This window comes from Lynx rufus, unplaced genomic scaffold (assembly GCF_022079265.1).
Source record: "Lynx rufus isolate CCGP_SWC_20201006 ecotype Redwood Valley unplaced genomic scaffold, mLynRuf1.p SCAF_5, whole genome shotgun sequence".
NCBI classification, from domain to species: domain Eukaryota; kingdom Metazoa; phylum Chordata; class Mammalia; order Carnivora; family Felidae; genus Lynx; species Lynx rufus.
In genome coordinates, this window is record NW_025814867.1 from 52,287,305 (window position 1) to 52,305,343 (window position 18,039).

General features: G+C 34.1%; 1 protein-coding gene across 1 annotated transcript in view; it reads left to right on the forward strand.

The window, feature by feature from the left end:
- RSRC1 (arginine and serine rich coiled-coil 1) overlaps positions 1 to 18,039 on the forward strand; it is a 253,836-nt gene that overhangs the window by 227,511 nt on the left and 8,286 nt on the right. Inside the window, exon 7 of the mRNA XM_047100407.1 lies at positions 15,448 to 15,499. Coding sequence (XP_046956363.1) covers positions 15,448 to 15,499 — 52 coding nt within the window. The remainder of the gene's footprint in view (positions 1 to 15,447; positions 15,500 to 18,039) is intronic.

The window sequence follows — 18,039 nt, forward strand, 5'->3', positions numbered from 1 at the left end:
TCACTCCCATGTGATTTCTGCCTTATTCTGTTAGGTTGAACCAAATGAGGTTGCCACTTTTATGGTTAAAAAATGATTGCATATCAGCATTTCATGATTTTACCTTAAAATTTTTTATAATTATGTTCATTTTCCTTATTGGAATATTTTGTTCTTATGACTTCATGAATAAATACAGAACAAAATACATGGAACAAAAAAAAATAATCTGTAATAAAATTACATTTTTCAAGAATGTGAAAAATCAGGGGTACCTTGGTGGCTCAGTTAAGCACCCGACCCTTGGTTTTGGCTCAGGTCATGATCTCAGGGTTTATAACTTCGAGCCTACATCCAGTTCTGTGCTGACAGAGGAGCCTGCTTGGGATTCTCTGCCCCTCCCTCACTCTGTCTCTCTCTCAAAATAAATAAATAAACTTATAAAAAATGTGAAAAATCAGCTTCCATTTTGATAGAGTGGTCAAATTAAAAAAAAATAAATAAAATGGTCATTAGTCAAGTGGTAAAGACTTGGGGTTATCATATACAACTTACTGTAATGTATTGTTTAGTTGCCCTTTAATGGTAGGTATTTTTTAAAATGTATGAAAGCAGTACTTCTAATTACCGGATTTTATTAGTGTAACAATTTTCAAGAATAAAAATAAAATTTAATTTACCTAATTTTTTTAGGTCAGCCAGGAGAGTTCAGGAGGAGCCTAGCAGAAGAGGGATCTCAGTATTTTTAAAATGAAATGAAAGCCCAAGAAATAATGTATTCATTATATATATATATATATATATATATGTGCACTAATTGAGCTCTATGTTAGAATTCTAAAAGAAAAATAACAAGATTAAGTTAGAAGTCAAGTCTATGCCAATACTTTTTAATTATTACTAAAACAACCATGGTTTGGGCTTTTCTTAAGGAGAGATCATTAATTATGATGAATTGTGAAGTACTTTTGTGATTAGACTAATGTCAACTAAAAAAATCAGTATTTGATCGTCTACATTATTTTCATATATTATATAAGCAAATTATTGATCAGAAGTCTCTTGAGGCAAAAGGCTAGTACATTTATCCATTATAAATTTCACCTCTTACCAAATACGGTAGTAGTAAGAATGGGTGTCAAATGTCAGATTATAGAGAAAACTTAAATAGTTCTTGCAGTTTGTACAGCAAACTTTAACACATTAAAATGTCTGATGTAAACATATTTTATACTAGACTATAAAAAAATGTAATAGTCTTTAGGAAATTTCAGGGTGCCTAGGTGGCTTAGTTGGTTAAACTCTGACTTTGGCTCAGGTCATCATCTCGTTGTTTGTGGGTTTGAGCTCCGCATCAGGCTCTGTGCTGACAGCTTGGAGCCTGGAGTCTGTTTCGGATTCTGTGTCTTTGTGTCTCTCTGCCCCTTCCCCACTCGGCTCTGTCTCCATCTCTCTCTCAAAAAAATGAATAAAAAATGTTTAAAAAACACTTAAAAAAAAAGGAGTTTTAATTTTTTCTCTTTAAAGACTTTTTCCTTTTGTCATAATACCAATTTTCCCTGGCCCACCCAACAAAATCCTACTTGGAAATCAAAGGATTAAGGATAGAGAAGAAAATAACTATTTTTACCATATTGCCATATTTTTTTTAGTTCTTTCTGGGATATACATTTTATTTTTAAAATTTTTATTTTTTTACATGAATTTTTTTTACATGAATCACTTTTTGCTGAATCATTTTATGTATATAGTTTTGTATTCTTCTAAAAATGTGATTTTAGCATTTCCCTTTGTTATATGATGCTTTTAAAACATTTTACAAAATAGATTACCATGCTGCCTCCATCATGGGGTTGGGCCATAATGTATTTAACCATTCTCCTTTTGGGCATACTTTTCTATTTTTCAAAAACATTGTGATAAGTATGCTTGCATAGATTAGGAAACTAAAGCTCTTAGAGGTTACACAGTCAAGGCTAACATATAGTTCTTCTGACACCCAATCTTTTGCCTTTGCCTTTTGCCTTTTTTTCCTTTACTCCATAGAAAACTGTTGGGAACATGTGAAAGACACCCTGTATGCAGCTATTCCTTGTAGAAAACCTCTTAGTAAATCATTCAAATCAAATAAATTATTTTCTACAACTCACTTATAGAAACATAAATAAATAAAATATTTGGCCTTTTATATGTTGTATCATTATCCATTTAGAACAGAGTGGTTCCAACAACTGGATATTGAATGAATGTTTTTGAGAATAAAACATGTTTTAAAAAACTTTCTAGTACCTTTAGCTCTTTTTAGTGACAAAAGTGCTTCAAAAAAGTAATTTTGAATGATCCTTTAGAGGCAAAGTAAAGTAACTGCATTCAAAGATAGAAATTATAATTTGGAATAAAACAGAAAAGTTTTGTCAAGGGAGTTAGAAACTTCTGTGAAGTCAGTAAAGCAAAGATAGATAGGTAGATTATTCCAGATGATTGGTACTGCAGAGAACATCATTCCCTTCTTAGCAGTCATGCAATAGTACAAAGGAAGAGAGACAAAGCCAAGAAGCAGAAGGAAAAGTAGTCAGAGGAATAAGTTTCTTAAAAAAAAATAGCTGATGCAGTACGACAGAGGTTTTAAACTATAGAAAGTAATATTTTAAACTATCCTACAAAGATCAGGAAAAATGTTTATGTAATTGTTTAAAATAATGTCTCATACTCCATCCTAAAATGTTAATATTTATGGGCCAAAAGATGTGCTCATACTTAAAGTTGTGATAGCAAAAGTATGAAGATAATAAAAAAGAGAAAATCATAAAACCAGAGTTTAGAACCATATGAGTGTTTATTCTTGTATGTCACCACACTCTCATTTTGAAAAAATTTAGGAAACTTCAAAATTATTTTGTGCTTTACATTTTAAAATAGAAAACAACTGTGTTGTTGAGTCTAATTTTACTTTAAACTCAATGCCATGTCTAGAAGTATTACTAAAAATCATTTATTTTGCATAGAATTATTTTGGAATTTTTGAGAGGCCTAACACATAAATAACTGATGCATATAAAAAGCCCTAATTTTCTCCTTCTATGGGAGAATCTCTTGGTTCAGCTGTCAAATTAGTAATAATAATAATCGTCGTTGTCGTCGTTGTCTCCTCAATTCCGGACAGGGAAATGTTAAGTAAGCTTTTCTACTCAGTGACACAGTTGTGTAGCCAGTACAAATAAATGATTGTTTGAGTTTGTTGTTTCTTCCATTTTTTGTCTCTTTTATGCTTCCAAACTTGTGTTACAGCGGTCAGACTTCTTCCCCTATCTCCCTACCTACCTTGGTTCCACAGAGGGGAGAATATTTCTACTTTGTCTACATAGCTTTCATATAAAGCTGCTTCCTTTCTAAATCTAATTCTTCTTAATTAGATTCTGTTCTTTTCTGTTAAAAGGTGGTTTAAGTGGTGAGGCACCATAGGTGTGGCTAAGAATGAAGGAAACTAAGGAGGAAAGAGGGCACTCACTTTGAAAGAATAGAGAGGTAATCTGTAGCATTTTCACAAAGATTTTGAGTGCTTTATGAGTTGTTAAATAGTCCACACTGTATCCTTCCAGCCAAGTGGAGCTGGACAAAGATGGTGATGTTTCAGCATTTCTACAACTAAGGATATAGGGGAATAGAAATTCTAAGTACAGGGTTGGTTGTGCATAAGAAAAGCACTGGGAGGAAGATGCAGGACATGGTTGAGAAATACTGAGAGGCTGTTTGTTGCTGAAATGTTGGGTATGAGTGCAGAAATGGTTGAAAAATAAGGATAAAAGAATAAGTTTGGGATGTTATTGATGGTAATTGAAAATTAAAGTGATACATTTATGCTTAACTCTGGAATCAATGGAGAGTCACAGAGGTATTTTTTAAGCACCAACTTAGTAAGAACCTTACTTTGTGAAGATGACTTCAGTAGCTGTGTTTAGGAGGGAAAAGGTAAGGCAGTAGTCTAAACTGGGGTTCAGCCTTTTCTATAAAGAACGAGATAAATATTTTAGGCTTTGTAGGCCATATGATCTCTACTGCAACTAGTCAGCCCTGCCGCTTGTAGATATAGACAATTTTTAAACAAATAAGTATGGCCATGTATCTGTGTAGTAAATGAGTGGCACCATTTTGTAGATAATAGTATTGTGTCATGAATATGAGTTTCTTAAACAGGCCCTCATGGATGTTGTAACCTCTTAGGTTCAGATTTACCTCTTCAGCTTCTTCATCTATAAAGTAGATGTATAAAATGGCATCTTTCTCAGGTTTTTAATAAAGAAAGTAACTGCGGAATAACTTTTTGCAAACCCTGAAGCTGTTTAGAGAAAATGTTTGATAAAACTGTAAGATGAATTTGCTATTGAGAATAGGTGTGTTATCGGTTAAATTCTTTTCATTTCTTTTTAACTCTTTGTTTAAACCAACTTGGTGCTAAGTTCTAGAGGCAAAATAAATCTACTTTTGAGCTACTTGTAATATTTCTAGCTTAGACCTTGATCCTAAGAGATAGAATTATAGTAACTGTTAAAATGAAATGTAGCCAGAAATATGATAAGCTGTTGATATGTGTCTCTGTCATAGTGAGATTGCATTTACTTTAAAGGAAACAGCACAGTACCTATACTGCGAATGTGTTTAATATTTTACAAGTTATTCATCTGGAAAAGCTTGATTAAAATGAGCTTTCTATGGCATTCATGACCTTTAAGATCATTAATGATAACATCTGAAAGAACAAAGAAAATTTAGTTTTAACTTCGTACAATTTTTCCTGGCAATTAAAAATGGTTAGATTTATCTCCTTTTTTCCCTCAAAATGTTGTTAATAAAGAAATGGATCCCAAGCTGAGAGGCAGTATAGTGTTGGTAAGAACATAGATTTTGTAATCTGAGGTAAAATTCAAGTTCTTCCACCTTACCATCTTTGTGACTTAAGGTAATTTATTCTTCACCTAAAAAATAGCATTAAAAGTTCTTACCTTGTCAGGATTGTTATGAGAATTTTGTTAAATGAGATATATGTAAAGTGCTTAACATAGCGTCTGGAATGTTAAAAGCTTACAGTAAATAATAGCTATTATATTTTTTTAAAAAAACATGTTAAATTTTTTTCAGGTAGCTTATCCTTTCTCAGGAATGTCTGTCATGTTGGCTGGGAAGGATATGGCACATAGAAGTTATCATTTATATATTTGGAGCACATATGATCACTTTAAAAATTGCCATTCCAGGGGTGCCTGGGTGGCGCAGTCGGTTAGGCGTCCGACTTCAGCCAGGTCACGATCTCGCGGTCCGTGAGTTCGAGCCCCGCGTCGGGCTCTGGGCTGATGGCTCAGAGCCTGGAGCCTGTTTCCGATTCTGTGTCTCCCTCTCTCTCTGCCCCTCCCCCGTTCGTGCTCTGTCTCTCTCTGTCCCCCAAAAAATAAATAAACGTTGAAAAAAAAATTGCCATTCTGGGGGCACCTGGGTGGCTCAGTCAATTATGTGTCAGACTCTTGGTTTCGGCTCAGGTCATGATCTCACAGTTTTTGAGTTCAAGCCCCGTGTTGGGCTTCTCGCTGGCATCTTGGAGCCTGCTTGGGATTCTCTTTCTCCCTCTCTCTGTCCCTCCCTTGCTCGCTCTCTCGGTCTCTTTCTAAAAAATAATAAGTAAATAAACTTAAAAATAAAAGAATTGCCATTCTATCATCAAATGGGTTTGTTAAAAATGTATTATATGCGGATTTCATGTTTCATTATTACTACTTGTTATAATTTCCCCAACACTGTTATCATTCTCTCAAACATTCAGCTATTGGAATTAGGCAAATACTTCCTGATAGATAGAATTCAATGAAATTAATACTTCCAAATTAGTTTATACATTTATGAGAATTTTAAAATTTTCAAGGAAGTTTATTTCAAATATGTACTTAGCATTGACTGTATTCCAGGCACTATCCTAAGTGCTAATGATACAAGATGTAAGGCCGTTATTGTCTTCAAGAAGCTGATAGATAGCCTTCAAAGAAGGAAAGATAGACAACAGAATCAGTAATTATACCACAAATTTGCTGACACATGTTTATAGGTTTATAGGAGCATAGAGCAGAGAGTTATAACCATCATGAAAGATGATGACTGTTGAGCTGAGCTTTGAAAGAAAAGATTAGCCCAGAAAAGGAAAGAGATGTTGTCCAGAGAAAGGGAATTTACAGATTTATCTGTATATATAAATCCATTTTTATTCACATTCATTAGAAAAATTGCTATGTAACTTTGGACAAATAACTTTACCTCACAAGGGTGGTCAGTATTAAAAGAAATAATAGGCTTTCTATTCCAGTAAAGATGAAGTAACAGGGATGAGATTTACCCTCCCACCTGAAACCACTAAAAACCTGGACAAATTATTTGAGAAAACAACTCTCAAGACAATGGACATAAAACTTGAGGGAGAGTGATTCTAAGAGATGGGGAAAATATGAGGTGCACCCTTTAATTGCTTCAGCTTAAGGCCTAGAAAAGTTTCCAGGTCACAACACAGGGAGGGAGGACTCAGGCAGAGCCCTGGTAGTCTGCTTGCATTGAGAAGATGGAGCTGTGATAACAGGGGGGCCAAAGCCCCTAGATATCACAGGGCAGGTTACCAGAGAGGAGAAAGCTGCATAATATCTGCAGAGGGTTTCCTTCAGGTATTCATTAGTACATGTATGTGAGGAGGCTATCCAAGGCTTGGAAAAGAACTATTTGAAATGATTAGAGGAAATTGTCTGCCACTACACAGAGTTGGGAATAGTGTCTCTTCCCAAAAACCAGTGTGGAGAACCTCATAATTCATGGTGCTTCTGATCAAGTACTAAAAATGTCTTAATTGTGGGGAAGAATTAATGACAGATCTACAGCTGTTCTGGTGCTAACAAAGTAGGAACTGAAAGGATCAAACTGCTTCCAAGTTAATTTAACTGTGTCTTGGAACAAAGACCAAGACTATGTATAGGAATACAAAAATATCCAGCGCACAACAAAATAAAATCATGATGTCTGACATTTTGTCCAAAATTACCATGCATCCAAAAAGTCAAGAAAATGTAACATAATAGAAAAATCAATCAGTTGAAACCAACCTAGTATTAGTAGACAAGGACATTAATAGAACCATCCTAACTCTATTGTGTATGGTCAGAGAGCTACTAGAAAGACTGAACATACTAAGTAGAGACATGAAAGCTATAAAAGAAGTAAAAATTCTAGATAGGAAAACTACATGTCTGAGATGAAAGATATACTGGATGATATTAATGGACATGGTAAACTGCAGAATATGGATTAGTGAACTAAAAGACATAGCAAAAGAAACTATCCAAAATGGAACTGGAGAGGAAAAAAAAAAAAAAAGAAAAGAGCATTTGTGAGCTGTAGTAACCATGTTAGGTAGCCAAATATACAATATACATATAGGAGGCACCTGAGAGGCTCAGTTGGTTGTGTCTGACTAGCTCAGGTCATGATCTCATGGCTTGTGAGTTCGAGCCCCAAATCAGGCAGAGCTCTCAGTGCAGAGCCTGTTTTGGATGCTCTTTCTCCCTCTTTCTCTGCCCCTCCCCCACTCTATCTCTTTCTCTCTCTCAAAAATAAATAAACACCAAAAAAATTTTTTAAATGTGTATATGTAACTGGAATCCTGAAAGGAAAGGGAAGAATAGGGGGCAACAGAAAAATATAATTGATAATGACCAAAATATCTCTAATAAAAACTATAAATAATTTCAAAAAGCCAAATAAGCCCCAGGCACAAGAAATGTGAAGAAAACCACACCAAGGCATATCATAATCATATTGCTTGAAACGAGTTATGAGAAGAAAATCTTAAAAGCAAAAGAGTAAAAATAAATACTAACTGTTGTCATGTAGGAGAAAAAGATACTCATTATGTATGAGGAACAGAGATAGCTATGAAAGTATATTTCTCATGAGAGACAATGTAAAGTACAAGACAGTAAAGGAACAATTTTAAAATAATGGTAGAAAAGGGGCGCCTGGGTGGCTCAGTCGGATAAGCGTCCTACTTCAGCTCTGGTCATGATCTCCTGGTTTATGAGTTCCAGCTCTGTGTCGGGCTCTGTGCTGACAGCCCAGAGCTTGGAGCCTGCTTCTGATTCTGTGTCTCCTTCTCTCTCTGCTCCTCCCCTGCTCATGCTCTGTTTCTCTCTGTCTCTCAATAATAAATAAACGTTAGAAAAAAAAATTTTTTTAATAATGGTAGAAAAATTTTATAAACCTAGAATTCTCCCTACTAGAGTATCTTTCATAGGTGAAGGCCAAAATGAAGTTTTGTGTTTTTAAGGCAAACAAAACTGGAAGGAATTTATCACCAAAACTCCTGTACTACAAGAAATGGCAAAGGAAATCTTTTCAGATACTGGGTTGACATAAAAGAAAGCACTGGAAATGGTGATTACGTGAATAAATATAACTCTTTAAAAGATAAGTATTTAAAGCATAAACAACACAGTACATTATGGAGTTTATAACAATATATGACAGCAATGACAGTAATAATACAGAGGCTGGAAGGGGATAAATGAGAGTATCTTATTTTAAGGTGGTTTTTTTTCTTTATTTTTTTAACGTTTATTCATTTTTTTGAGAGAGAGTGAGAGAGCGTGAGTGGGGCAGGGGGAGGGGCAGAGAGAGAGGGAGACCCAGAATCCTAGGCAAGCTTCAGGCTCTGAACTGACAGCACAGAGCCCAATGCAGGGCTCGAGCTCATGGACCATGAGATCATGACCTGAGCCGAAGTCAGACGCTTAACCGAGCACCTAGGTGCCCCTGTAAGGTGTTTATAGTATATATGAAGTAATATAATGAAGACAGAGGGTGATAAATTAAAGATGTATATTATAAACTCTAAAGCAACAACCAAAATAACACAAAAAGTTATAGCTAATAAGCCAACAAATGATATTAAACGGAATTATAAAAATGCTCTAAGAGAAGGCATAAAAAGAAGAAAAAAGGAGCAAACAACAGATGGGACAAATAGAGAACAAATAGCATGTGGTAGATTAATAATTACATTAAGTGTAAATTGGTCTAAACATGCCACTTGAAAGGCAGAGTTTTTCAGATTGCATAAAAAAGCAAGACCAACTATGTACTGCCTATTAAACACATACACACACACATGCACGCACACACATTTGAGATTTAAACCCCAAGAAGCAAAAATGATGGAAAAGAATATACCAGACTAAAAGGTAGTATTGTTAAATAAGTAGTACTGTTAAGATGTCCTTTCTTCCAAATTGACATGTAGATTCAGTGCAATCCCATGCAAAATCCTAGGATGCTTATTTTTTAGAATAAGATAAGCTTATTCTAAAATAGGGGATGCAAAAAATAAATAAATAAAATAAAATAGGGGATGCAAAAGAGCTAGAAGAGCCAAAACTACTTTGAAAATGAAGACAATGGTTGGAGATTTTATTCTACCTGATTTCAAGAGCTAATACAAAACTCTAGTAATCAAGAGCTAATGTAAAACTATAGTAATACCACAGGGTGGTATTGGTATTAAGACTGACAGATCAGTGGGACAGAATAGAGAGTCTAAAAGTAGACAGATATATATACATCCAGTTGATTGTTAACAGAGGCACAAAGATGATTGCATGGAAAATGATGGTCTTTTCCACAAATGGTGCTGAAACTATTGCACGACAATATATCAAAACAATTTTTTAATGTTTTTCAGTGTTGCACTTATATAGAAATTAAGTTAACTGTAAAACTTCTAGGTATAAGCTCAGGACAGAACTTTATGAATTGGGGTTAGGTAAAGATTTCTTAGATATAATACCGCAAAAGCATGATTCATAAAAGAAGAAATTAATGAGTCGGACTTCATGAAAATTAAGAACTTCTGCTTCTTTGAAAGATACTCTTAAGATGATGAAAAAATAAGCCACTCAATGAGAGTGGGAGCTTTGTTCAGAAAATAAACATAAATATGTAATTTAGTGTGTATATGCATGCACATGCATGTATGTATAGATGATGTGTAAGCCTCATGTATGAAAAATGATTTTCATTGTAATTAAGAACTCTGAAAATTCAATAATAAGAAAACAATCCAACGAAAAATTGGCATTTTGAACATCCATTTTTCCAAGGAAAAATAAGGATAACGAACACATGAAAAGACGTTCAACACCATTAATCATTACAGAAACATAGATTAAAACCACAGTAAGCTTAAAACCACTATTAGAATTTTGAAATTAAAAAGGCTGACTGTACTATGTCATGACAAGGATGGAGAGCAGCTAGAACTCTGCTTGTGGGAATATAAAACCACTTTGGAAACAGTTTGGTAATTTTTTTTCTTTAATTTTTTTTAATGTTTATTTTTTAGATAGAGACAGAGCACAAGCTGGGGTGGGAGGTGTGCAGAGAGAGAGAGAGAGAGACATATACACACACACAGAAATTGAAGCAGGCCCCAGGCTCTGAACTGTCAGCATAGAGCCCAACATGGGGCTCAAACCCAGGGACTGCAAGATCATGACCTGAGCTGAAGTCGGACACTCAACCAACTGAGCCACCCAGGCGCCCCACAGTTTGGTAATTTCTTACAGGGTAAACACCTATTTACCATCTTTCCAGAATTTGCTCTCTGGTTATTTTTTATATAAAAAGAGCATATGATGATTTAAAATGAGAGAGATAGCTGAAAACTGTATAATCCAGCCTTAATTTTGATTTTGCATAATGTTGCTAGTTTAATTTATTTTCCAAGTTTGAGTTCTTAGTTCAGCCACAGTGTTTCTTTCAGACTTTTTACTTCCTGTTCTTAACAGCACCCAAAAGTGTTGTTGGCAGCTGGAATGGCCCTTGTTTCATCAGCCCCCAGAATTTCCATAGTGGTGGCCAGGGGTTCAGGGAGCTGAATATGAATGGAAATGTGAAGAGTTTAAACAAAGAGTTTAAATAGTTTAGTGTATAAACTGGTTTATGTAAGGATAGGCTTGCTTCTCTGCTTCTTGTTATATATATATATTTTCAAGGCTCAAAAGATTGTGCTGGTTTGGAATGCTAGTTTTGGCACTATCTTGAGATTCTAGACATAGTGTCTTTAAGGAACTCAGGGGATTGGACTAAATACGAGTAAGTCCAAAGTCAAGGGAAAAAGTCTAGACATTGAAGATAGTCACCTCCACAGCCATCAAGTGACTGACTTAGCTTTCAGTTTCAGGAGCATTTGTTTCATCTTAAGAAAGTAGTCTTCTATAAAACTAGGAGTAGTAACTAAATGGAGTAAGTAAGTATGTGTGGCTATCAAGGGGAGGGAAGTGAGCAGAGTAGTTCTGGAGAATTCATGGCAACAGAAAGACTACCAAACCCTTCTCCCCAACTGAAAGACCACTATTTTTTTTTTAATGTTTTTGTTTATTTTTGAGAGAGAGCATAAGACAGAGAGGGGGACAGAGGATTCAAAGCAGGCTCCACGCTGACAGCAGTGAGCCCATGTGGGACTTGAATTCATGCACTGTGAGCTGAAGTTGGACATTCAACCAACTGAGCCACCTAGGCATCCAAAAGACCACTACTAATTTAGAATTTTAAGCCCTATATAAGAATTTCTAGCAGAAGTACAGTTTTCTTTAAGTAAGCTAAAATTATGGTACAATACCTACTAATTTATTTTTTGTGATATAATACCATAATAATGTTTTAACTTTAATATACCTTTAAAAAAGAAGCATAAGTTCATACTGTTCTTACTGTTCTGTTAATGTTAATGCTAAAATTTTTTGAGGGGACAACAGTTATATTCTCCATAATTCAGTTTTGGTAATATTGTTTATCTAATTATGCACTACTAAATTTGATGTGAGGAATATTATTTTTAATGGAATACTATTTTTTAATGGAATACAATTTTTTATCCAAAAGTTTGTTTCACACAATATAATTGTGAAACTGTGTTCTTAATTATGCCCTCATTTTACAATTCTTATATTGCAAAATTGCTATATTACGTGCATTTCTGTTTGGTGTTATATTATTGCTTATTGAGTAAGATTTGATTTCTGGTTCTGAATAAAATCTGAATAAAAAATCAATAAAATAAAACCAATTTTAGATGGAATTCACACTAATCCCTGAACTGTAATATACTCTAAAATAAGTAAAGCATTAGAAATTTTGGAACCCAAGCCCATAAAGATATTTTCATTCTAAACCAGTTAGTATGACGATACCTAATATTTAATATTTATAAGAATAAAAATATTTATAAAATACAAATTTCAAAAGTCTGATGAATCCAACAATGTATTTCTCCCCACAGTTGAAGATGATCCCTGTATTTCACAAATAAAATTTTGCAAGTTACATTTGTATAGGCAAATGTATTTAGAATGTCCTCGTATTCCATCTGCTGGGACAAATGTATTATTTTGGACAGATTTTTCTTTTGAACAGAATTAAAAATTCATTCTTTTGCTTTTATATCTATGGAATTAATTGCTTTGACTTCATGACTGTCCTAGTGATTTAGTTAGAAGGATCCTGAAATTTGGAGTCAGAAGGTCTTAATTTCAATCTGTCATGTATAGTAGAGGCAAGTTACTAGACTGGTTTTCTTTATCTTTGAATATGAATCCTATATTATAGATTGTTAGAGAAATTAATGAAAATATAAATATGTCTTAACAGGTGTTTTTATCAGAAACATCAATCATCTTTCTTTAGGAATGGTAATTACCATATTTTCAAGACAGAGGTTATAAATGGAGGAGGGAGGGAGCCGCCATGGAGGGGGGTTTGTACGGTAGGAGACTACAACAATATTAATTTTTTTCTTGGATGTGGGTATTCATCATTCTGTGTATTTTTCTGTGTCTTAAATATTTCTTAATTGTTAAAAATAATCTTCCCTTGTGAAATACATGAAACTTCCCCATGAAATATCTTCACCATAAAGTGCCTAACATTTTTCTATCAAAGGACACTGCTTCCTAGGACACTCTGAAATGTATGCTTCATAATTCTTAGCTTGCTTGGGACCTGCTAGTCAGAATATCATTTCCTTCATGCCATTCTAGTTATGTTATATTGCACAGAGTGTCACGTTTCTACTATGTGTATTAAGTAGATGGCAGAGGTCACAAACTGTTTTGGGATTGAACCTGGCTTTTAGAAGTATTCTTTGTTCCACACAGTATTGGTCTTTACGGGAACTTAAAGTCTCATGAAAAATCAAGAAATTTCGTAGCTTTGGGTTGCATTTCTGTATGACAGCAGTGAGTAGGTGCTGATTATTAGCCACTTCCTTTCGCTAGGCCATGTGCTCCACTGTTCTGCACCCTCACAGTACTCTCTGATGACTGAGGCCAAATGTCTTTTGCCTCTCATCATCATAAATATTTGTATTAACTGCTTGGCCCCCATCGGCAGTTTAGTTTATAACTCTTAGATTATATTCAGTAGATATCACACATTCTATTGATATTTTGCTATGATAGTTTAACTTGATGTTACATATTTTCAACATTTTGTAACTTCATAAAGCTCCCATACGTACATTTTCTCTACTAACATATGACATAAAGTACTGTTTTTGTCACCTCCTCCTTCTCTCCTATTCAGTCAGTCCTTTCATGTTACTAGTTAATTATTTCTCAAATCTAGTTCTTCCTGTCCAGCCTCACCACCACTGCTCCACCTCAGGCCCTCATTGTCTGTCACCTGGCATTCTTTAATTCCTTCCTGACTGCGCTCCTCATCCCCAGTCACATTCCTTTCAATTCATCATCAAGTTATTGCTAGAATGACTTATCGAAGTACAGATGTCATCTCCTCACACCACTGTTTTAGATTCTCCTAAGTCTGTCTTTCTATGGTAAGGTCTGCAAACTTTTCCTTAAAGGTCCAGATAGTAAATATTTTAGGCTTTGCTGACCAGAAGTTTTCTGTCACAAAAAATTGACTTTGCTATTGGTGTACTAAGCACAAAAGCACCTACAGACAGTATGTAAACAAATGGGCATGTCTGTGTTCCAGTAAAATTTATTTATAAAAAACCAGGTCACTGGTCTAGGGCCATAGTTTGTTACCCCTTGTTCTAGGATATGAAAGACTCTACCTGTCTTTCCTCCTGTTTTATCTACTACTCTTCCATCCTGTTTCTTACAGTTTATTCAGAGGCACCATTCAAATGGTTAACAATTCTTAGACATCTTCTTTCTATATCCAATTATGTAAGTCTTTTCATTCAAACCATTTTTTCACAGAGAAATTTAAAAATATATCTTATAAAATGTTAATTCTCAAATGATGGTATCATATATATATATATATATATATATATATATGTGAGGTTATTTATATTTAGTCACTTGCTGACATCTTTATAAATATATGGTGAAGTATAGTCTCAAGTGTTAAAAAGGTTTTATGGAGTGCCTGGATGGTTCATTTGATTAAGTGTCTGACTCTTGATTCAGCTCAGGTCATGATCTCATGGTTCGTGGGTTCCAGCCCCGCATTGGGCTCCATGCTGACAGCACAGAGCCTGCTTGGGATTCTCTCTCTGCCCCTCCCCTGCTCATCCTCTCTCTCTCTCTCTCTCTCTCTCTCTCTCTCTCTCTCAAAATAAATAACTAAACTTAACAAAAGTTTTTAACAGGTTCTTCATGAAAATTCATAACTCATAACCTGCTACAACCCATGTTATCTTAGATACCATCAACACATTAATCCGAAAATCTCAAAATAAGGTCACTGGTAGGCAAGTAAGGTTAATTTCAACATTATCAACTGTGTTGAATCAAAGTCCATTGAGAAAACAACTTGAGGACATTTGGTAGGAATTGAAAGCTTGTAAATCACATCATCATCACAGTTGCCCCTTTCAAATAGGAAAGCAGAAAAAAATTTGGTTTTTGGATATGACTTGCCTGAAATATCAAGTTGTTACTTAAATTCCGATAGGTCACTTTGCATGTTTCCATATGCAAAAAAAAAAACAAACAGAGCTTGATAATATGTTTTTAAATATATGGAGGTTTTGCCTCATTATTCAATTGTAGTTATTTAGGCTATTGCTGATTGGTACTGATTTAGGTGCTGATTTAGACTATTGCAGATTGATGTTGGGTACTAACAAAACCTTTTCCAGTAAAAAAAAAAAAAGAAAGAAAGAAAGAAAGAAAGAAAGAAAGAAAGAAAGAAAGAAATTCATTCTTCCATCATGTTAATGAAAAGTGTGATTCAATTACTACAGTGAGAGAGTAGATTGGTAGAGCTGCTGTGATGGAGTTTTATTAAGATGTTGGATGGATATTAATATCTGTTATGATAAAGTCTTCTAAATTTTCTGATGTTTGCATAGTAATACATTAATTTAAAGCTCCATATATTAAAACTGACCTGTAAATGTCTTTTATGGTTGACTTTTAGCCACCAGCCGAACAGGCCAAAGCCAGACTACAGCTGGTTCTTGAAGCTGCTGGTAAGTGCTCATGATTAACTTTATTTAAATGAAAACGTACTAAATAAATACTGACGTGCTTACAGGTGGGTCAAAGAAAAAAACACCTGTTTTCATATGTCCTCACAAATTTGTGAAATCTGGGTTATATGTATGGCCATATTTTATATGAAGTATCGACTGCTGTATAGAGTATAATGCTAAAAGGTCATTCTTTATATTTTTACTTATAAAATTGACTTTAATTTTAGTTTCAGTTTTGAGGCAGTTCAATTTATTGATTTTTGTCTTCTGTGGACTGTGCTTTTGGTGGCATGTTTAAGAATTCTTCACCTAGCCCCACATCACAAAACATCCTCCTGTGTTTTCTTCTAAAAGTTTTATACTTTTACATTTAAGACTATGATCTGTTTTGGTTTAACTTTTGTACAAAGTGGGAGTTTCAGATCAAGGTTTTCATTGTTGAGGAAAACAAGATAAGTATAATTTAGTGATTTCTCCAGTTCCATTGGACTAACTCAATGAACTGTTCTGGATACCATCTAATGTTAAAATACTGTATGTCTTATTTTTCAATGATACAATAATGCTGTGACTTTGATTTTATACATAATCCTCAGATTCATGTAGACATTAACTATTTTATCTTCTTAAAAAATGTAAAAGATTAATGTTATCTTTTCTAAGTACTGATATTATTTTGAATCTTAACATGCTCTTCAAAATGTATGTAACGTATTTAAACAAGTTCTCAAGAGTAAGCATGAGGTAGGATTAGAATGATCTAACCAAAGTAGTACGTATTTGTTATAATTATTTACTTTTTAAAGATCTGTAAAGAGTGTATAATTTCCAATTGGAAAATGAGAATTCTATTTTAACATAAAAGTAATTTCAGACTACCAAATGATAGTAGTTGTATTTTTAGTATTCATTGATTGAGAAAATACATATGTGCATATTGATTCAGGGATTTCTTGCATTAGCCCCAGAGTGTCTACAGTCTAAAGATTGGGAACACATGATATACTAGCTTCTTAAATCACTAATAGAAGTAACTTATAATAAAAGGATAAAACTTAATAATATTTGTGAGTCTTTATAACTGTCCATATTACTTTAAAAGTCATTCAGGGACACCTGGGTGGCTCAGTCAGTTAAGCGTCCGACTTCAGCCCAGGTCATAATCTCACAGTTCATGGGTTTGAGCCCCATGTCAGGCTCTGTGCTGACAGCTCTGAGCCTGGAGCCTGCTTTGGATTCTGTGTCACCCCCTCTCTTTGCCCCTCTCTTGCTCACACTCTGTCTCTCTCAAAAATAAATAAACATTAAAAAAAAAATGGAGGGAGGGGAGCCTGGGTGACTCAGTTGGTTAAGCAGCTGACTTTAGTTCAGGTCATGATCTCACAGTTTGTGGGTTCAAGCCCCACCTGGGGCTCTGTGCTGACAGCTCAGAGCCTGGAGCCTGCTTTGGAGTCTGTCCCTCTCTCTCTCTGCCCCTCCCCTGCTCTCACTCTGTCTCCCCTCTCAAAAATAAATAAACATTAAAATAATTTTTTTTAATTTTAAGTCATTTATATTTTATGTATTAATCTTACTCATTTTATCTTTATGTGGAAATTACAGTTTCTACATAGTATTATAATTTTGCTTGCTATCTGGTTTTTCATATTTTGACTCAAATATGCTGTAAGATTAAGCTAGTTAATATGATTCTCTATCATTTACATAATATACATTGATTCTTTAATTCTTTAGTAGCATTTTGCTTTGAAAAATTACTGCCAGTTCATAATTTGAGTATGGACAAACTTTTGCTTTAAAGACAATATTTATGGTGCTTAGTTCAGAAAACATTTGTTTCCATTAATACAACTATAAAGAATTTCATTTCATAGTTTTATACAGTTATCTTTATCTTTTAATAGGATTTTGAAGCCTATTATAAAACAGATCTTAGGGTCCAAACTTCATAGTGTTGAACTTACTTATATTGGTCCCAGCTGTCACCCCACATATTTTAATTTAACTTTCTAAATTCTATTTTTGATAAAGAGTTAGGTTGTGTGAATTTGAGAAACATTAAAAATATTATGACAATTTACAAATTTAAAAAACCTACATTAGTCTGGATAAGCAATGCATTAGCTAGATGTAGCATTATTTACTTAATAATTTTCTTCTGTACTTAATAACGTGTTGTCCCCAGCGTTTCCCTCTTATCAGTAACACTGTGGTACCCATCCTGTTACAAATTGTGTTTTATATATTTTAGATAGGTTTCTTGGGATTGATTACTATAGAAATGAGTTTATAAGGTTAGAGGGTATTAATATTTAGACTGGCTTTTTATGCATTTTTGCTAAATTGTTTTATAAAAGGACTGTGCTACTTTATGTTTCCACTGATTAAGTAAATATTTTAACCAGACTTGGCCTTTTGATGCCAATTCTATGAATATATTGTTTTATAATATGATATAACATATTATACCCCTTTGAGAAACATCCAGTATTGCTTTTTTTTTTTTTTTTAATTTTTTTTTTTCAATGTTTATTTAT